The following is a 21190-nucleotide window of genomic DNA, read 5'->3' as shown; positions in this document are numbered from 1 at the left end:
CGCGCGTTTTGTTATGGTTCCTCTAAGTCAGAAACGTCATGCTTGAGTGACTCGATTGAGCTTCCTGGGTTTTGTGTCGTAACAAGGAACTGGAAGTCTCCCTACATGGCCTTGGCCCACCCCCCCACCTCAACCCACACTCGTTACGCCGGGTTTACACCGGAGGCAGCGAGGCTGCAAGGCATTTGTCTGGATCGTTGGGACTGGGAGGCTGCAGCAGTTGCTCGGGCGCGACCGCTCGCTCTCCCATGCGTGAGCTGGAATTTGTGTCAGCGCCACACAGCCAGCAGTGTGGAAGACTTCCGCAGTTTTCAGCGCTACTGTAACACTGGCACAAACACACAGAGCCCCCCCACTCGTTACGCCGGGTTTACACCGGAGGCAGCGAGGCAGCGCAGCGCCGTTCTCCAGCACGCAGCCGCCTGGCTGTTCACACGGGACGTGCATTTCTCCGCGCTGGTCAGCCCCATAGACTGTATATATAAGGTCAGCCCGCGATTCTGCTTTCTCCGCTTGTTGTTGTACCCGTTGAATGTCGGGGTTCGGGGGTAAATGATGGTCTTCATAGCCCCCCACCACCCCTCTCTTTCTCTCTCTGTCTGTCTGCTTGTGTGCTTGTAGTGGATGGGCAGAGGGGGACATTTAATTATGTGATTGGGAAAATTAAAACTCCAGGACAACAGAAGGGGAATACAAAGTATGGGATGCATATTTGATAATTTATATCTTATAAAAGATGTAATTTATATTGTTTAAAATCATGGGGGGAGAGGGGAGCTGGCTCATTCGCATTTAAAGGAACAGGCACTCAAAACAGGTCACTCTGTGGAGGGCTGTTTTAGACAGGGTAAAAAGGGTGCTGTTTTAAATGATCCTTGTGGTATTTTGACCAAAGTATGTTACAGACATTTCATTAAGACCCCAAGAAACCATATCAACTTGTGGTAAAATGGGCATGCTATGTCCCCTTTAACTCTAACTGAAGAGGAACCTTCTGTCAGGCAGTTTATAATGGCGAGATCTTTTGACCAAATTTGCAAACGATAACTACAGCTGAAGCTAGTCTTAAAAGCTACTTTTTGTTTCTAAAAAGTTGATGGGGATAAGTGGCAAATTTAATCCAGTGCAGACAAAAGGATAAACAATAATTTCGAAAATGAACTTTGTAGTAAATCAAAGAAAAAAGTGGCTATTTTAAAAGCAATGGAACTTTAATTTGAAGGCGAATCTTGTGTTTTCCGGATAAGGGGCGGGGCAACTTCAGTTTACTGTCCATCTGCTGAGAAGCTACTGTACAACCTGCTTATGTCGATGTGTAAAACACGTCTGTAAGCAAGCAGATAAACAGCGGAAACCAGTCTGCTCACACATCCAGGTAGAACACGATGAAACACAGTTAGCTCGACTGTTCAAGTGTTTGATGCTAGGAAGCTAGCTTCAGTTAGCCGCGCAGTGTAGCTGTTAGCTAATGTTTACATTACCAGCTAACAGTAGCGGGGCATGATGTTGATGTTAGCTTAGCTTCGTGAAGTTAGCTTGGCTGAAGTTATGAGCGCTGTCATAACAAGCGTGCACAAGACAGCTGTCACGCTCTCAGAGTTCCCAGTGAAGTTGTTAGCATCGTTAGCTAACTCTTAGCTGGGTGTGACGGAACAAAAGCAGTATTATTGCAGTTATCAGTGTTTGTGCTTGGTTCGGACTGCAGCTGCCATCGTGTGGGTTTGTGTCATCGTCTTCCAGCTGTGGAGACGAAGATGGAGGAGAAGGAGGAGCAGCCGGAGAGGGGAGACACCGACACACACAGCTTCAGGTTGGTGAGCACTCATGTAAACCACACACAGACCTGCAGGTGTGTTCTTTAACTTCTAATAGCGCAGTAAAAGAAGAGATACAGCAAATGGCTTGATCTCGTTTGGATCACGTGTTCCCTGACAACACAGTGGGAGTTCAGGTTTGTATCTGGCTTTAGAGAGATATGCAGTTCAGCAGTATGTTATCAATATGGCAGGTTTGTGAATGGACCTTGGCTTGAGGTCCTTTCCACTTCAGTCATAAGACCACTGTTGTTCTACTGACACAGCTGTAAAATGACTGGGTTTATAGCTCATTCATGTGATGATTTGTGCTAAATTCCGTGGTGTATAAGGGATCTGGTGTCTGGTCAGTGTTCAGTTTAACTGAATTGTGTAATCTTGATTGTAGATTGTAGTATTTTTAAGGAAGTTATGTTTTTGTCTGCTTTAGTTTGTCTGTCTGTTGTTTGTGAGCAGGATTACATTAAAGATACAGGACAGACTAACACATAACTTTGTGGAAGGGTGCAGTATGGGTCTGAGAAGAACCCATTACATTTAGGTGTGGATCTGGATCAGGGGGCAGATCCAGGAACTTATTTTCACTTTCTTTAACTTTCTTACAGTTTTTTTCAACATTTTAGTAGATTCTTCAGGGAATAATTCCTGGATCGTAATGGAGAAAAATTTGAGATGTTTAAAGAGCTGATATTTATGAGTGTGTTTAAAAAATATATATAATACACTATGGTAATTATCCCTTGTACGTTTGAAGGTCTTCTGCACAATTTAAGTTACCCACTACCAGATGATGTTAGCAGGTGTTAGTGGCCACCAGGTGATATAATTTGGTACAGATCCACATAAAAATAGGGTCTGATCCCAAGCTACATCACAGAATTGTTGACCCCTTAATTGCCTGCACGCAGCCTTAGATCCTCAGGTGGAGCCCTGCTTGCTGTTCCAAAGTCGAGGTTGAAAACTAAAGGGGGCCCTGCTTCTGCCATCAGGGACCCCCGGCTTTGGAACGGCCTACCTGAGGAGATGAGGCTCGCACAGTCAGTGACTTGTTGTAAATCACTTCTTAAAATCCATTTTTATGGACTTGCTTTGATGTGATGTTGAGTTTTTACTGTGTTGTTATCGGTTTTCTTTTTCACCTTTTATTTTATTTGTTCATTTTCTTTTGTCATATTACTGCTTTTATGTGTTCAAGTTTTCATGTGACATAGCTCTATAGTGATTCATTTCATTTGAGCAGTACCTTGTGTCCGACCCCCTAAGCGTGGTTGTTTGGCCTCCTTGTCACATTGCATCCTGCTGATTGTTATTTCTCCTATATTTACTGTTCCTGCTTTGCTGTTAAAGCACTTTGTAAACTCTGTTTTTAAAAAGTTCTATATAAATAAAGTTTATCATTATTAAATGTGGTTTCATTAGTGGACTGTCAGGCCTTGGCGAAGGTATGCTCTCTACTGAGTGCCATTCTAATCTTTAGTTTGATCTGCAACAACACACCACAGACTGTTGGGTTGGTGGAATCCTAAATATGGCCATGTAATTTGGGGATTAAGGGATCTGGAATGAGAAATTTACGTTTGGCACATAATTTATACGCTATACCTTAGAATAGTTTGCTGGAGTATTTTCTGTTGCGATTTCTCATTGCTTAAATCATTGTAGTCTGACTCTGTCTTGTGTGAGTTTAAGAGTTTTCAAACCCTCAATCTATTACAATACCCTACACAGTGCTGTGTCTGCCAGTCTACAAACATTAGACTGGCAAACAATGCACTGGGGCTGGTGGATTACGTTGCCCAATAATACCTACCTAATGCGGATTTGAAGGAAAAAACAATGTGTTGCCATCCAGGATGGTGCTCAGCAGCCTGCAAAGGGACAGAGGTTTTAATGCTCAAATAGCAAGTTGGTTTCATAATTTATTAATAGGCCTCATGTTGAAACATTTTTCAGTGAGATTAGACGTGGTTTTAAGTAGACAAAGAAGACTTGTGGAAATAATGAACCAACTCCCTAATCACTCCAAATTTGGAGCACCCAAATCCTTAAGCCAGGACTTCTCTCATTTCACTCAGCGGTTTGATTCTACAGGAGCCACCAAAACCGTACACTGACGCTCATTTGATTCCTTTCATGCAGTACAGACGTATTTCCAATCATCAAATTTTGGATAATTTTTTCTACCGGAGCACTGCCAACAAGTTGGGGTCCTTGTTGGCAAGTATTTGTGCTTCCGTAATTTTTAACATCGATTCTTGAGGGAGAATGGATGAAATCAATCAGCTGTTAGGCAACATACAACGTGTCCGATCTGAAAGCCTCTGCAGCGATGCCACACAGTCGACGGGCAGCAAGCTGGTTCTGCGCCATCGGCTTAACCAGCTGTTGACCTGCGTGGATGACTTGGACACCAAAGATGAACTGTGTGAGAAAGTGGTCAAGACACTGGATAACGCCTTCCTCATCTTTGGCAAGAGAGCCAACACCCCGAAGAAAGGCCGTTTCAGGTGGAGAACCAATGTCACCTCTTCGCTTGTCTTTCCTGTATGATGGAGGTGGCGATAGTGTGTGTGTGTGTGTTGTGTGCATGACTACCTCTTTCTTCTGGTTAACTTCGGTTGCTATTTCTCTTTCACATTCTTTCATGGATTTTCTGTGTTTTCAATGGACTGAATTATATCTGGCCAACAAAACACACTTTTGATCTTTGGTAAATGAACCCCTCCAGTCCAACATGTGTTTCAGAGCAGGGAAATTAAGTATAATGGATGCTATGAGTTTGGGCACAAGGATGACATGTCTCATTATGTGGTAACTGTAGCAGCACAGTGCTTATACTGTAAGAGCATTTAGCTTACTGTCACTTGGTGCTCCTTTTTTGGTTTGTGCAACACTTAATTAAGCTCTTTGAATGTACATTGGGCATTACCAATCTATTACTGATGATTTATATTTTGGTGGGAAATTCTGTGTACATTTTTTCCTTCCATGTCCACAGGCTTCAAATGGTGACGTGGAATGTGGCCACAGCTGATCCTCCAGACGACGTAACCTTGCTTCTCCATCTGAACTCCCCAAAAAGCCCGGACCTCTACGTCATCGGGTAGGTGGCGACAACGTCGGACGTTTGGTTATATAACTGGGTATCAGAAGAGTGACTCACAATTAAAAGTGTGTGTGTGTGTGTGTGTTAGTTTGCAGGAGGTGTACTCAGGGCCACTGAGATTCGTGTCAGATGTTGTATTCAATGATCCATGGAGTCATCTGTTTATGTCTATCTTAGCACCACGGAATTACGTTAAGGTACAGAACCTCTCATAACACCCTCTTATACCTGCACTCATATTAGAAGTGTAGTACAGATAGTGGAACATATTGTTTATTTTTGTTTCCTTTTCAGCAAGTAAGACTGTTTGATGGCTAGAATTTTAGTGTTATGTGATTAGTTATTACCATCAACTAGATTTACATAAAATGCTGACTTTAGAGAGTTTGCTGCAGTTTACTCTCAGTGTGGCCATGTGTGTGTTTCAGGTGTCCTCTATCAGAATGCAGGGTTTGCTGCTGCTCTTCTTCTCCAAACTGCAGCATGTCCCCTTCATCAGCAACATCCAGGCCACATACACACGTACAGGCATTTTTGGATATTGGGTAACGGAAACACACGCAAGCTGCTTTCATATCCACTGAAATCCGGGTAATCTCCTGAAGTTATCCATGGGGATGTATGTGGAAACGCAAAATGTCAGAGTCAGTTGCTGCTGATATTCTACAGAGTTTCTCCTGCCAGCTCCTTAGTAAAAACTTGATAATGTCTGAGTGAGCCCCATGTGAGAATACAGCAGGAGACTGTCCAGAGAATTGACTGCAACTGAGTGGGGGCATTGATGTTGTTTCTACATGCATAACTGAAAATCAAAACAAAAAGAATACAAATATCTCAGGATGCAAAAGAGGTGTATTCATTTTGTTTTTCCGTTTTGCATCTGTTGAGTGTTAGAAACAACATCAATGCCCCCACTCACTTGCAGTTAATCCTCTGGACAATCTCCTGCTGTATTCTCACATGTAGAAGACGCTGAAGATGTCAATTTGGAATGACCACCGAATGTTTGGTCACATGGGCTGATGTTATGAACAAAAACACTTGATCTCCGCAGCAGCATTATGACGTTAAGTCCTGCCTGCTGCACTACCCCTCAGCATACAGATTTCTTTGTTGTTGTGAACACGTCTGACTGGTGAATCTCCTGCTTTCTCCATATGTCTTATTATTTTCATTATAACAACCGGTCTGACCGGGCTTAAATATGATGGTTACCCAACTGTTCCTGTCTCTCTCCCTCCTCTCCCAAATTAAAACCTGCCTGTTGTGTAGATTACCCACAATGCAACGTAATCACTTAATCAGCTTTTTTTTCTTTTTCAAAGCTGCTTCAACTGATGCTGACCCAAGTGATATCCCTTTAGGCCATTTATCCGACTTCACCCATGAAGCTTCCTCTAGAGCCACAAAGGGCTTTTTGCCACTTCATTCGCAAATGCATGCATAATTCTCAAACCCTTTAAAGAGACTGTGCTGTGTAAAATCTTTGCAGTTCCCCTTTAAATAGGGAATGGAATAAAATCTGTGTTTAAAATATGTCAAAACCAAACCACAGAAACAGAAGTAAATGTTTTAAATCTCATCTTAATTTTTAGGAAATATCAAAAGTAGCTCATGAGCAGTTTTTTGCACTTGTTATAAGTTGATAGTTATGTCTTTTTGTCGTAGTTGTAAATACACTGGTACATTTCTTATGTGGCTTAAAGATCCAGTGTGTAGAATTTAGTGACATCTAATGGTGAAGTTTCATGTATCAGCTGAATACCCCTCACCTCACTCTCCACTTCCAAACATGAAAGAGAACCTGTGGAAGCCTTCAATTGTCATAAAAACTCAAAAGGTGTTTAGTTTTTGCAGTTTTTACTACTGTAAAAAACATGGCGGTCTCCGTAGAGGAGGACCCGCTCCCGATGTAAATATAAAGTATTTGAATCTAAAGGGTCTATTCTCGGGTGAAGAAAAACAACAATTCATTCAATTTAGATGAAACACACTAGTTAAAACATCACTAGGATTATTTTATATTCAAATTTCTGTCAATAGATCATTTCACCTATATCTTACACACTGGACCTTTTAAAAGTGGAAAGGGTGATGCTAGTTAAACAGAACTCGTGGTTGTTCCTGTTTCTAATCTCTGCCTGTTTGTCTCTCAGGGGAACAAAGGTGGTGTTTCCATCCGTTTGTCTTTCTATGGCCACATGCTCTGTTTTCTCAACTGTCATTTGGCTGCTCATATGAAATATGCCACTGAGAGAGTGGATGAGTTCGAGTACATCATGGACACGCAAACGTTTGCATGTAAAAAAACTCCAAGAATTGCTGACCACAAGTAAGCAGCTGCATAGAATAACCAATCTCCACTTTACCCATAAAAATGTTTCATTATGGCTAATATGAAGCTTCATCTCATCGTATCTTAAGTCTGGTCTTTTGGTTTGGCGATCTCAACTTCCGAATTCAGGACCACGGCATGCACTTTGTCCGCACCTGTATCAACAATCAAACCTACAACCTGCTGTGGAGCAAAGACCAGGTTTGACACTTAAAGAATCATCCCCATATTTACAGGAAACTTATTTCCAGCTCATGTGAAAGGCTCAGGTCTCAGTTGTACACCAGCTTTAATGGATGGTGTGTTTGATTTTGTGTTGTCCTGTGCAGTTAATCATGATGAAGAAGAAAGAACAGAAACTTCAGGAGTTTGAGGAAGGCCCTCTGGACTTTCAACCCACGTACAAGTTTGACTTGAACTCTGATACTTATGACAGCAGGCAAGTTACTCATAAATGTACTTTTTAAAATACCCCCCATCTTTAGTACCTGCTTCTTAAAATATTCTTTTGTATATATTTCATCTACACCTCTTTTCAACTTCACAGGCTCTACAAGACATGGTTTGGCTTTAAGTAAGAGCACAAAGTCCATTTTTATCCAAATCTCCATTCAGGTTAACCCTTTTTTTAATCCACCACTGCAGTATTTGCGTATACACAACTTTTAACATGCAAGGAGTATACTCGTTTCCTGCTGGAACCATAGACAGTATATAGAGATGGGCGAAATGACAGCTTCTAAAAGTGAAACCAAATCATCCGGATCGCCCTAGTGGCAGCCTGCAGTATAGGTCATGCTGAAAACTTTTTTAAGGTAGTTCTTATCACACTGAAGTATGTTCATGGGCTCATGTTTCCTCTTAAGATTTTAATCAGATTTTTGATGATGATCTCAAAATGACGTCAAAGGCGCAAGATGGAGGTTACTGTATGTGAGATATGTTAACTTCATTTTTATACATCCAGAGGAAGTGCAGAATCATTGTCCATCTTTATATACTGTACAGCCATTGGTTGTGACTTTTAAACATGTTTTTACAGGATTAACAAGGATGTTTTTTATCTGTAACACGCTGCAGATGAAACAAGCAAAAAACTAACAGCCTTTTCAGTCAAATATCAGGTTGTCCCTGATAAGAAAAGACTGGAAAGCTTGTTATATTACTGAATACTCTCTGAGCTCAAGCAGTATTCAGGAGCTCAGGAGATGATATTGTTGTTAAATGTACCCTGTATAGTTTATGACCACTAGTGGCTATTAAGTAGCAATATTATCTTTATGTCTAGTTCAGACTATTTCACTGATGACCGGTGGAAATGATAATACACAAAAATCAGAGATTAAGGAATGTTTGCATAACTTTACAGATTATCAAATAAAAGAAAATCTCAACAAATGAAGTGGAGAAGGCATACAGCATATTTATTAAGGGTTTAACTAAATGGGTTTTGTGAGAAACTAAAAATAAAGGAAACTTTTATTTCATAAAAAAACTCTACGGGGTGCCTTTAAATAGCAATCAGTGGTCTACATTAACCCACATTTAACGTACTGTTGTTAATGTAAAAGTGTTGAAACAGAAAAGCTGCTACATAACAGCTAACGTGCATGCTCAATAACAATATGTACTGTATAGTCTGTACCGTCTTTTTAAACAATGTCACATTGTCTATGTGACATTGTTTGATTTTGTCGCTATGTACATTAATTGTATCAAAGACCAAAGCATCATGCATACTAATGTCTGTATGACAGTGTGAAGTGTTCTTAGGTGATTTAAGATATTCAGTTCTGGTAAATACATTTTAGATATGTCATTCTGATGGTGTCTAATGAACCTTTAGAACGTGGAGAGTCCCAATTTAAAAACAAAAACTCAATTTTCTCACTTTCTCATTCATCATCCAGGGCCTGACAACAGTGGTGATTCTTGCTATAAATCTTTTAATGCATTTCCTGACTGAAGCCCTTTCCTCTCTGTTGCATTTGTCATGTGTTGCCCACCTGTCCAGTGGAAAGAAACGCAAACCTGCATGGACAGACAGGATCCTGTGGCGGCTCAGGCCCAAAGACCTAACCTCTGATAAACAAGATGACAACTCGGAGGTAGTGAAGAAGGTCAAGGAGCTGGAGGAGGATGAGGAGTACCCTCTGAGGATTAGGCAGGACTTGTACACCAGCAACATGGAGTTTAGCATCAGTGACCACAAGCCTGTCATTGGCATCTTCACACTGGAGGTGAGAAACTGTAACACTGACTGTGCTCTGCACAATGATACAGATACAATTAACAATCCTTAAATGTTTTTGCTCTATAAAATGTCTTAACATATCTATAAGTCACACTGTTGCAGTCCGCAATATGTTCTGTTACCATGAACCTATAAATTTTGGTTTATTTGAAATGAATCCCACAATCTCTTACAAAAACAAATTTGCGCTGGCAACAGCAAGTGGCCCCATTTTGATTTCAGGTTGTCCATCCATCAGTTGCATTTTTGTGAACACAAATCTCAAGAGCGCCTTGAGGGAATTTCTTCACATTTTTGAGACCTCACTTGGACTCAGGGATTAACTGATTAGATTTTGGTGGTCAAAGGTTAAGGTCACTGCGACCTCACAAAAACATTTTTGGTCTTGTGAACGTAACATTTCAGTAACACCTTGAGGAAATTTCCTCAAAATTTTAACGAAGTTCACTTGACCTGATTAGAATTTGGTGGTCAAAGGTGACCTCTCAATGTTTTGCCTTTTGAATGTAATGTCTGTGATTTATTAACAATATGAAAACTTTGTTATTGTGTTTTCCCAGTCTTGGAAGTTGATTTTAAAGGATAATTGCTCTATATTGCAACTGGGGTTTTAATTTCATACTATCTTTTGCCATTGTTTCTACTGTTTACGATGTTATACTCTATCTCTAACACAAACCTACAGTTTAGCTGCTGAATACACAGCAGAGCGGCTCTACGTACGTAGCCATCACCTGTGGCTTGGCATGCTCTTGATCAGACTGTCTAACTGCTCTTGCTTCTTTTCCTGACTAGTTATTAGTGTTGCCTTTCTGTTTCCAGATCCCCCACTTGAAATGTACATGCACTTGCTTTGCACAGATTCATTTGTGTACTTATTTACTATCAAAACTAAAACTGTATTGATTCAGAAGATTATTTCTCCTCTCATCCAGCTGAGGAAGATGAACGAGACTCCTCTCGTGCATCTGCAGGCGGAAGGCGAATGGAGCGCAGACATTGATGCCATGGTCCTTTACAGCCCTCTGCAGCCATTCCCCTCTAGTACATGGGACTGGATTGGACTTTATAAGGTCGGTTTAGCAACACCAGGTAACCAATGCCAGCTTAAATTTGATATTGCAGTAGGTGAGTCATAAATGTTTGTATGACATTCAGGTTGGATTCTCCAGTTTGACAGACTACATCACCTACACGTGGGTCAAAGACGATGAGGTGGCTTTCAATGAAGAAGTCATACAGGTAGTAGATTGTGCACCAATGAGTAAAAAGACGAGAAACCTCCCACAGTGTAATGAGTGTGTCTCTGTTTCTGTAGGTTTATGTTAGTAAAGAGGAAATCCCTGTGCAGGGAGGAGAGTGTGTGCTGTGCTACTACAGTAATACTCTGCGGGGCATCATTGGAATCAGTGAACCATTCAAGGTGAGTGAATGATGTATTAGAATTTGTTTAATCTGATTTAAACAAAGTACCTGGTCTTGTTCATAAAGCTCCAGGGTGATCTGCCTCTTTCTCTTTTAGGTCCACGAGTCCAAGGTAGCCAATGAGGAAGGCTTGCTACATGACCAGATTAACAGACTAGACCAAATTGTAGCAAGTTAAGGTGTTTGAGACTGATCTCCAGGAGTCATAGCTGTGATATAGTGTAGAGATGAAACAGTTTGGGCCTGGATTTCCTGAACAACGACCAAGTTTTTCATAACTGTGCTTTTTCACCTGTCAGTGAAAGAGCAGATTATGAAATGCCCCACTGGCCTCTCTAATGCTACTGGAGTGGCTACTTAACACCCCTGTGGTCAGTACACCTTTTTCTACAACTGGTTCCTATGGTCACATTCTCTCTATGTGTGTTAACCAGAGGCTGAGCTCTGACTAAAGGCAAAGCAGAAAACATTAATCCTTCGCCCACTGACTGAAAACCTGAGACTGGGCACATTACACTGGAAACTTAGACTTAATTTGGCTTTAGTCGGAGCAAAGAACTGCCAGCTTTATCTTGTGGGCTAAAATGTGGTACAACAGTGAATGTCAGGTGAAAGGAGTGGGTGCATTCAGGTTACTTAATGTAGTTTGACCTTTTGTATTTGGCCTGTTTATCAAAATGATCTGCACATGGAGTTTCAGCAGAGGCTGAGACCAGAGGTGATTGTATATAGAGATGGGCGACTTGTCTCTACTTCCTCCCCACAGTACAAAAATGTAACCAAAATATCTCAGACACAGAGGCTTCTATCTTGTCCTGGTGACGTTAACTAAAGCCAGAGTCTGTGCAGTAGTATGTAGCTGCACTATCAAGGTCATGCTGATACCTGCCCGACCAATTGTAAATCAATCTCAGCTGTCAATCATAACATTTCACCCTGTTTTATAGCATCAATAACTAATGAATTTATCAGAAAAGAAACACGTCAGTGGGATAAGAACTACCTAAAATTATAGAAATCATCTTAAGGAACATTTATTTGGTGTGTGTTTTGACTTTTTAGCTTGGTCCATTTCCCAGCTGCTAACATGGAGGGTGTGTGTGTTGGTAACCTGCAGCCAGCCACCAGGGGGCAATCATAAGGTTTTGGCTCCACTTTTAAAAACTGTCATGTCATCCATCTTTATATGTGAAGTCATTGGCTGCGATATAAAGCTCATTCAGCCTGTAAGAGTACTAAGAGTTCAGTTTAGACTCAGAGGCTTTGACTTTTACTTCCAGATATTTCATATCTTCCCCTGCTATCATCTCTAATTTCAATCTCAAAGTCACTCCTAATAACTCCTGGACTTGCCTGAGACTCATAACATTTCAAAATTTTCTTCAGTGTCAATTGTAAGTCAATGATATTTGTCTGAACACCAATGGGTACATCACAAACAGGAAGTGTTAATATTTACTTCAGCATATACATTTTGACGGTACTAATTTCCCAAAATGTAAACAAATCCACTTTCAAAATAACAGGTTCAAATTGTAGCCTACAGGTAACTCATTCACATCTCGCACTTGATTAAGTCTGTGGGGGGTGAACAGTGTTAGATTGAAAAGCCCTGAGCTAGATGTAATGAAAAAGTAGTAGGGTAAGTATGTTGTAGGATGTGTTACGGCCTGCTGCTTTGTGAGAACAGTTCAATGCATTAGTTCAAGGTTAAAGGCTGTGTTAATGATCAAAAGTTTGAAAACCTCCAAATGCTGTCAGAGCTGCCTTCATGAGGCTGAAGGAAAAGCTGGAAGTTTAAGTAAGTTGAGAACAAACCTACTACAATGAATAAAAGGAAAAGGGAAATGCAAAGTTAACAAAGCCCATTGGCCATTTGTGTTTACAATTGCTAACAAGGTTAATGCATTGTTCACTGCTGAAGCAACTGTTCACTGCTGAATTAGCAAACATAAAGAGATGGCTATCGATGAATCACTCTCGTAACTAGTATGTCTTAACTTAACTTAGGCTTAAGTTCCCATGTGTTCAGTTGAGTCTGTCCTAAAGCTTTGAATTAAATAGGATTTCCTGTTAAAGGGGAAATCAGAGCTTCGTATCTTTGGGAGAGAATTGTCAAAAAGAACTGGTGTATTTAAAATTAAGAGCGAGTCACTGTATAACCAGCAAATGTTACCTCAAACTGTTGAAGTTTGTAGAACCACTGAACATAAAGTTGTTCAGTCACAGATCTCATTACCACCAGGGAGCTGGTAGCTCTGTCAGCTGCCAGGATCCAGAGTCTTATAAATGAGGATTAAATGGGTCAAATATCAAGATCTTCTACAAAACATGTGAATCACAGAGAGAAATGTGTGTGACATTTTATGCTCTTTGTTGAATCTTGGCCTACTCTACTTCAATGTGAGAGGAAACTGAAATGGCACTTTTGTTTGGTGACCCCACACACTTCAGAGATTTGACTGACGTGGTTTTAGGTACTCGATAATGACTGAAAAAACCTTTTTAAGGAAGAAATGAAGTGAAATTCAAATTTATTGAAGTGAAGAATTCCTTTAAAAAACGGAAGATGATCTAATTTAATATGTTTCCTATCCTGAAGTGATTGCTGTGTTTTGAAAGCTGGACCTTTTTGTGGTTTTAAATGTTTTTCAATTGAAATATTTGTAGGTTAACAGAGTAGGTTACTTTGCTGTGTGAGTGGACTGTTCTAGGAAGATAAGAAAAGATGTATAAGTTTAGATTTTCTCCTCATGGTATTGTAAAATAAACGTGGTTGCTCCTGGAGAACTTGAAAACATAGATATATAAAATAAAACTTTGACTTTTTGAAGATTGCTTATGACTCATTTTCAGCTTGCTGCCTCGTTAACCTACCAGCATTTCTTCAGTTTTATAGTAATCCTCCCGTAGAAGTACTGTTTGTGGCATCACAGTCAGATGGACAACTTCATATGTTACACTGATGATTGTAATGAATAAGTACGGACAGCTTTACTCATTATTATTATTGGTGTGTTTTAAGAGAAAAATTAGGATTCAGCAAGTGCCTTTGAAATGATTGTCGCTTTACATTTACTGTACTTTACTATGCTGCTCAATTTTGATACAATGTGTATCATTAATATACATTAGATTATTTTATCATAACATGGCGTGGTTTTAGGAGAGCTTTTGGTTTTTAGTATTGCTGTTCTGAACTTTCCGCTCTCTTTTGCTGAATGTTACTGGCTTGCTGAAATGAATTATATTAGCTGTTTATTTTATTTTATTTTTTGAACTAAAGAGAAACATATTTTCTCAAGTAGTGAAGTAACGAAATATACTGTAACAGAACCAACAAATGTATGGTAAATATTAAAGTACTTATATATGATTACTTTGTGTGTATGTTTATATGTATGCATGTATGTATGTACATATTGCACCACCATGTTCCTACGGTGTAGTAATATGGTGGACTTCATGGAGGAGGACCTGCTCCTATAGAGCTCATTCTAAGGAAATGGAATAATAATACACTAATGAAGACCATATGAATAGAACATTTCATTTTTGCCAATAGATCCCCCTAAATCCGATATACTGGACCTTTAAATTAAATATGGGGATATTTTATTCATTAATGAACTCCTACATCAAACAGCAGATACAATTTGAATTCACCAATGAGATTTGTGATTGTGTATTTATAGATAGATGGAGAGAGATATATATTTTATGAGGGGAACAAACTAAAGAATAGGATTGAAGCCAGAATAATAATCAAATCAAATCAAAATGAATCAAGAAAACAAATTTCAAACCCAGTTTAGACCATACTACTACAAATATAATATCACAAAATTCAAACTTAATTTCATATAAATGCTGCATTGTGAAAGAAACCACAGTCATGTGCAGAGCTCTCCTGTTGCTGACTGTTCAGAAGTTGTGTATGACAATGGACTCCCTGTGCTGGGCGCAGGTGACCTCATCGACGTAGAGAGAGGTGGCCTTCATGTTGATGTGTTCCTGCAACTCGCGCTGGCAGCGAACCAGAGCACACTGCGCCTCCTCTGACTGGGCCACTGCCTCACGCAGTCTGAAGTTGGAGAGGTACAGAGACTTGGTTAGATCTCTTAACAAGACACCAGCGTATATGAGAAGGACAGCAAGAAAGTAGGAGCAAGTGTTTTTCAAAAAACTGCACAGACATCAAAAATATGGTATCAAGTAATCAATATTTCGTTGGTTTTATATTTCTACTCATAATGGTTGACTTGTTAAATTTTCCATTTTATTATAATAATGTATTCCTATTGTTATTATTACTAGATTTCTTTAAATTAGCAGCTATAACATCTGTGTATCCACACAGGCATCTTTTCACTTTTTTAATGAATCTTCTCTTCACATGAGACGTGAGTGTGCCAGGTCTTACTTGCTGATGTGGGCTTTGAGCTGCTGGACCTCAGTGAGGAGCTGCATCTGCGCTGGATCGTGACATCGCTCTCTGTCAGGCCTCTGGTGACGCAAATCCACCCGGGCCTGGGCCAGACTCAGGAACTCTTCCTTCTGTGTGATGGCCACCTGGAGATCCTCTCGGATCCTCTGAATGCTGGAAAACTCCGACAGAATCTAGAGAGGACGGACGTTTGACACCAGGTTCAACCAGTATTAACACTTACTGGTACATTTGCACAAAGGTTATATCAAGCTACTGCTACTTGGACACAAAACAGGACCAAAACCATTGAAAAAATTTAAAAAACAGTACAAATAAATTCTTGAGCAAATAAGATGAAGTAAAACAAACAACTGAATGTATTTGTAATGCAACTCCAATCTATTTAAAAGAAAACATTCATTTATTATGATCACATATTTCTATTTAAAAATAATATATTTTACCATTTTATCATACAATATTACTAAGAGACTATAACCACATTGGGTTTTTTGTTATTAGGTTGTAACAACACAGCATGATGATTTTTACATCCACTAGTGATGAACCATGAGCTGACTATTGACACTAAGATACTGTTTAAAGTCTTACTTTAGTCTGAATGACAAAATAAATGATTTGTGTAAAAAATCTAATTCATTAGCCACAAAACACACGCCGATGGGGTGTGACCAGTAGCTTATAGTGGCTAACGTTAGTACACTTAAATATGTGTAACTGTCATTATTGGGTCAGCTTTCTGATTTATTACATCTACCTACTTGTGTTATTGGTACATTACCTTTAAGCATTTATATTAAATATTTAGCTGCCACTTTTTGCAGAGAAACTCGACTTTTCTAGTATATGGACCATTTACATTAAAGTTGTGTTTTGACACCAGCGACCGTTTTAAATAGTTTAAGCCAACAAATAAACATTTTGTGAATGCAGTATCATGGCCTGTCACATAACAGTAACCTTATATATTGTGTAGTGATCATTTTATAATAATAAAAATGAAACTTCATGTCTCTTAAAGTATCAACTCCACTGTGATTCCTGTTAAATTCAATTTTTTACTAGGACAAAAATCTGTCACATTATTTTCCACCTGTCAATCCAGAAATGTCATTTTTTTTAAATAAAAGCAGGATATTGAAATGATAAATCAAACCAACTTTACAAAACTCTAATTATAATTATAACATATGCCTCCTTCTGCCTGAATTTGTTTCCTCTCACCTCACTCGCTCTCTCTGCCAAATATACACCACACCCCTCCTCTGCTCTTCCCTTTACCTTGCTCAGTTGACCCTCCATCTGGTTCTTGGCAGACTTGATTTGATTGACGTTCAGCTGAAAGGCTACTTTTGTAGCCTGGACCTGCTTCTGCATGTCAGCAGCCGTCTGCTCCAGGACAGACTCCGCGAAGGCCCGTAGTGAAAGCGAGTTGGTCTTCTGCCGCTCCGCTTTGGCTATGTTCATCTCTGAGGTGTTCTCCCACTGCTGAGGAGTCACTGCCGAGCTGAGAGACGGAGACATGTGAAAACAACACCTTTGAAGACCTGGAACATACAGTACATTTCATTTGGTGCATTTGCAGAGTGTGGAAATGTTGAGGAGAAAATGAGAGACCAGACAATGATTTCAAATCCTCCAAATATTTTCAACTTCACAGGGTAAAGATCGTCGTAGCTCACCTCGGCAAAATACTGTTGGTTTTTTTGGACTCCAGCTGGTTTTTGATGGAATTGATGGTCATGAGGGTGCAGGTGTGGTCGATGCACTGAGCCTGATACTTTTCCTTCAGATCTTCCTCTAAATGGTACTTGGCAGATTGGTTCAGTCTGGAACACAAAACAATATGTTCTGTCTTGATTTTACTGTCAACTCTAGCCAGTGATTTGATGTTCTTGCTGGTTTTCAAGACAATAAACATTCAAAAATCTAAAAGGTTTGCATACATTTGAGTCCACACAGTCACACCTCGTCCATCTCTCTTACCGAATCTGCTCAGTGATCTGCTCCACTACACGCTGCAGGAGGGTAGCCGCCCCCTCTGCAGCATCCCCCTCCTTCTGCAGCTCTCTGTTCACCTCATCCTGCCGGGTCTCAGTGGTAGGACGGTTAATCCTGCAGGAAACAGAATACATTAATAAGGCTTTTATCACTTGCATATCCATCCTGCAGCTGCACCGGAAAAAATTGCACAAATCTTCTCAATCTTCAGATTCAAACTTTATTTGCTGATGTTGTTGCCCTGATTCTGCTGTTGGACAAAATGCTTTTAACTTCATTTGTCTCATGTCTGCATCCTCTGTTAGCATCCAGCCATAGATCATGAAGGCTGTAGAACTTATCCATACATCCATTCTCTTTGCCGTTTTTCCTTTGAGGGTCCAGGGGGACGTGCTGGAACCAATCCCAGCTGACATTTGTGGGGAGGTAACTAATTCCATCACAGGGCCAACATTCAGAGACAAACAGCCATTCACTCCAGTTAATCTAACCCCAATCTGCATAAATGTCCGAACCTGTGAGGATGGAATTTGAACTTTCCTTGGCCAATAATGTCTCACTGTACAAACGCTCAAATTGCACATATCTAACTTTCATATTTTACATCTCTATTTCTAGTATTAATAACCTTCAAATAGTGATCCCCATTTTTATATTTTTGCCAATGCACAAACGTACAACAGATTGACCATTTACAACAAAAGTAGATTCCATGTGTAACCGTACTTGTCAATAAAACCCCAATTCTGATTCTTACTCAAGTATCTGGACTGTGGGAGGAAGCCAATGTACACAGACAAAACCAAGGCAGACACGGCAAGAACATGCAAACTCCACACAGAGAGGGCCCAGCCAAACTGGGATTAAAACCAACAACTGATTCATTATTAATGAACTAATAACCTTCACATTGTGAGACGACAGTGTTAACCATTTCATCACCGTGCTTCCCCTGTACACCTAATGTAAAATCTAAGATAATATGACCTGATGGCATAAAACACACAGGCGCAACTCATGATGACAGTAATGATGGCTCTGTTCCATTCAGGTGCACAAGTGTAGCACATTATTAGTTACACAGTGTCTGACAAGTTTAAATATCTGCAATAAAAAGGCCTATTGAACAGAATGGGATGATAGATGTGACATAAAGGCTTTACATTGATCGAGGAAGGTCCGGTGCAGGAATTTCCCTATAAAGTGTTATCATTTATGCATAAGTTTAGTGTCGAAACTTTAGACTGAGTTCCTGAAAACTAAAGATGCTTTCCAAATCAGTAAGACAAAAGATATACAGTATATGCGGCAAGGGACATTTAGGAAGTATCCAAACACTACATTAGATCTCTGTATCTGAAATAATTTTTCGTTATGATAAGTATCATGATACAGGAGTTATGTCTCGTTGTGTTACGATATATTGTGATACTGAGAGCAAGGCAATTCTGTAATTGTAATCTGAGGAAAACTGGTTCTCTGATAGACTTCTCGCCCAATGTGTGGTTGGGATCTTTTACATCACTTCACTGTAATTAATTGTTCCTCTTTAGTCCATCATCTTCCAGCCTCACCTCTCCTCCAGACAGAGAGTAGTGACCCTCAGAGGCTCCTTGCAGGCCTCCAGCGCCTTCACCACTCTGCTCTGGAACGCTGTGAGGGTATCAATCTCCTCAATGATCTCCTCCAACTTCAGCTCCAACTCCCTCTTCAGGAACTGGATGTCTTTGACCCTCTGATCTGAGAAGCAGATGAATAAAGCGCTGCAATAAAGCCTGAACATCAACCCTCCTCACTAATCACAGACATTGTCGCCTACTCACCAAGTTGTATGTTGTCATTATGATGCATGCGTTTAGATGCTTTATGAGTCTCTTGGATCAGCCTCATACATTCTCCACTGAAGAGCTCTGACTGCTTCCTCGTGACCTCAATACTCTTGAGATCGGGAGGAGCTGTTTGCTGAGGAGTGCTTTGGTCCATGTTGCTGTAGTTTTAACTCCTGCATTCACCACAACATAATATGAATTTTCGTCAAATTTGTACAATAAATGTAATTCTGTTAAAGCAGGTCATAAGTTAACACACTTTCAAACTTCAAACAACGTATAATGGACATTTTTTTTGTAATAATGATGATAATAATAACAAATACAGCCAAATTCCCAAAATGTCTATTTAAGTGAAAGATGTTTATCATTCAAGAGTCATAGGAAACTACTGCTTAAGTAATTTTCTTTAAAGTGGACGAATATCAGCCAAGAAACTGTTTTTCCTTAATCATATGAAATGTTTGATTTAAAAAACAACGGGCCTTATGAGTTCTTTCAATAAACATCTGTGATACATCACTTACTGTCGCTAGCTTCCTATCGTTAACAAACACACACGATACAGTGAGCACTAACTTTACTTAACCCTTTGATACACAAGCTATGCAAACTCCTTTAATGTACAACATAGGTCAAAAATTACCCATATTCATTTCCTGTGTTATTTCATGCATGGCTGGGTGTTTCTTTGTTATATTCCTTTATACCTTATTCTTCTATGTCATCAAATGAGCCTTCTCCTGTGGGTTAGCTAGCCAGAAAAGAAGCTAGCTAGCTAACAGCTAGTTAGTATTGTTCATATTTCTCTTTCTCACTAGTAATGGATTGTAAAATAAGACTAACATGCATCAGATGTACAAAAGCAGCTGTGTGAAATGACAGGTGTTCCGTAGTGAATACATACTGTATGGGTCGTTTTTAGTAAAAGTGATGTAAAAACATGTCTGTTTATAAAGTAAGAAAGGAAAAAGGAAAATAATGATTTGTGGTAATCAAAAACAAATATTGAATGAATGCTTAGAATATTAAATGATAAAATACATTTATTCACTGCAAAGATATAGAAAATAAAAACTGAGCCGCGTCACTTTTGACCCATGTTGTGTATCAAAGGGTTAAGCTAGCTAGTTGGTCAGAAACGTGTGTTTTCTGGCTATTAGCTACTAGCATTACAGAAACAAACATGTATCTTCATCGACCAAACACCTACCTTGTTCCGTGAGGCTTAAAAAAACTTACAAAATCAAACCGTTTTATCCTCCTCTGCTCTGAGTTCCCGTAGTAGAACAACACAGATGGTTACTATGGCAACAACGTGTCACGGACGGACACGGGTCATTTTACCGGAGCTGACGTCATCTACACACACACACACACACACAATATATATATACACATGTAGGCTTCGTACATATACATATATGACGCATATGTATATGTACATGTACATGTATATGTACTCAGCCAAGAAACTGTTTTTCCTTAATGATATGAAATGTGTAGGGGGATAATATATTATATATTATATATATTATTATATATATATAATAATATAATAATATAATATAATATAATATAGGTGTAGGGGGAGCTAGAGGGGAATGATATGCAAGTATTGAGGACACCCAGGAAGGTGCAGTCAGATGCATTCACTGCAAGTTAGGCTACAGTGGCTTTACAGAAGTGCAAGGTTAGCTCAATATTCATTGATAAGAGGCGAGAGGAAGGGTGGAGACCGTCTCTTTTAAAGAGCTGGGGCCTGTTTGAAAGGTGGCAAAATTGTAAACAAATGGGACATCTCTGTTCCTCAAAAACCATTCAGCCAGATGTGGAGTTGGCGTAAATTACTGAATTTCACATCATCAAAATGTGGCAGGGGGACCAGAGATGATTACATCCTGCCCAGTGTCCAACAGGCTGTCTGTCAGGAGCATGGAATCCTGTTTGAGAACCTCTGACTGTTGGTATTTGAT

General features: G+C 39.7%; 2 protein-coding genes across 5 annotated transcripts; one reads left to right on the top strand and one right to left on the bottom strand.

Annotated features, from left to right (window-relative positions):
- The first annotated feature begins 1252 nt into the window (after positions 1-1252).
- Positions 1253-15039, top strand: inpp5ka (inositol polyphosphate-5-phosphatase Ka). Of its 4 annotated transcripts, none has more exons than XM_034604005.1 (14): positions 1253-1375; positions 1706-1810; positions 4813-4917; positions 5009-5117; positions 5349-5465; positions 7077-7252; positions 7345-7456; positions 7585-7694; positions 7803-7829; positions 9270-9495; positions 10445-10582; positions 10668-10751; positions 10828-10932; positions 14902-15039. In XM_034604005.1, exons 2-14 carry the CDS (start codon positions 1755-1757, stop codon positions 14917-14919), a joined length of 1383 nt encoding a protein of 460 aa, XP_034459896.1. In that variant the 5' UTR covers positions 1253-1375; positions 1706-1754; the 3' UTR covers positions 14920-15039. The 4 variants fall into 4 exon arrangements, with proteins under 4 accessions (XP_034459896.1, XP_034459893.1, XP_034459895.1 ...); XM_034604002.1 differs by lacking the exon at positions 14902-15039 and adding an exon at positions 11032-14311; XM_034604003.1 differs by lacking the exons at positions 1253-1375; positions 14902-15039 and adding exons at positions 1412-1681; positions 11032-14311 and having other exon boundaries at positions 1720-1810.
- tekt1 (tektin 1) lies at positions 14727-20521 on the bottom strand. Its single transcript, XM_034604007.1, has 8 exons — positions 20428-20521; positions 19209-19387; positions 18960-19125; positions 17371-17499; positions 17067-17213; positions 16666-16891; positions 15358-15554; positions 14727-15018 (listed from the first exon to the last, which is right to left on the bottom strand). Exons 2-8 carry the CDS (start codon positions 19366-19368, stop codon positions 14859-14861), a joined length of 1185 nt encoding a protein of 394 aa, XP_034459898.1. The 5' UTR covers positions 19369-19387; positions 20428-20521; the 3' UTR covers positions 14727-14858.
- Positions 20522-21190: the final 669 nt, after the last annotated feature.

The sequence above is a fragment of the Hippoglossus hippoglossus genome, chromosome 13 (assembly GCF_009819705.1).
Source record: "Hippoglossus hippoglossus isolate fHipHip1 chromosome 13, fHipHip1.pri, whole genome shotgun sequence".
Classification (NCBI taxonomy): domain Eukaryota; kingdom Metazoa; phylum Chordata; class Actinopteri; order Pleuronectiformes; family Pleuronectidae; genus Hippoglossus; species Hippoglossus hippoglossus.
This window is presented reverse-complemented; position numbering and strand designations above follow the sequence as displayed.

Bases quoted from the DNA above. Each gene is read 5' to 3' on its own strand.
- tekt1 (XM_034604007.1), bottom strand. From the start codon at position 19,368: ATGGACCAAAGCACTCCTCAGCAAACAGCTCCTCCCGATCTCAAGAGT. The intron at 17,214-17,370 runs GTAAGAGAGATG...TTTGTGTTCCAG, and splicing joins CAGATCACTGAGCAGATTCG to ACTGAACCAATCTGCCAAGT. The intron at 15,019-15,357 runs GTAAGACCTGGC...CTCCAACTTCAG, and splicing joins CTCAAAGCCCACATCAGCAA to ACTGCGTGAGGCAGTGGCCC.
- inpp5ka (XM_034604002.1), top strand. From the start codon at position 1,755: ATGGAGGAGAAGGAGGAGCAGCCGGAGAGGGGAGACACCGACACACAC. The intron at 7,253-7,344 runs GTAAGCAGCTGC...TCGTATCTTAAG, and splicing joins CCAAGAATTGCTGACCACAA to TCTGGTCTTTTGGTTTGGCG. The intron at 10,583-10,667 runs GTCGGTTTAGCA...TATGACATTCAG, and splicing joins ACTGGATTGGACTTTATAAG to GTTGGATTCTCCAGTTTGAC.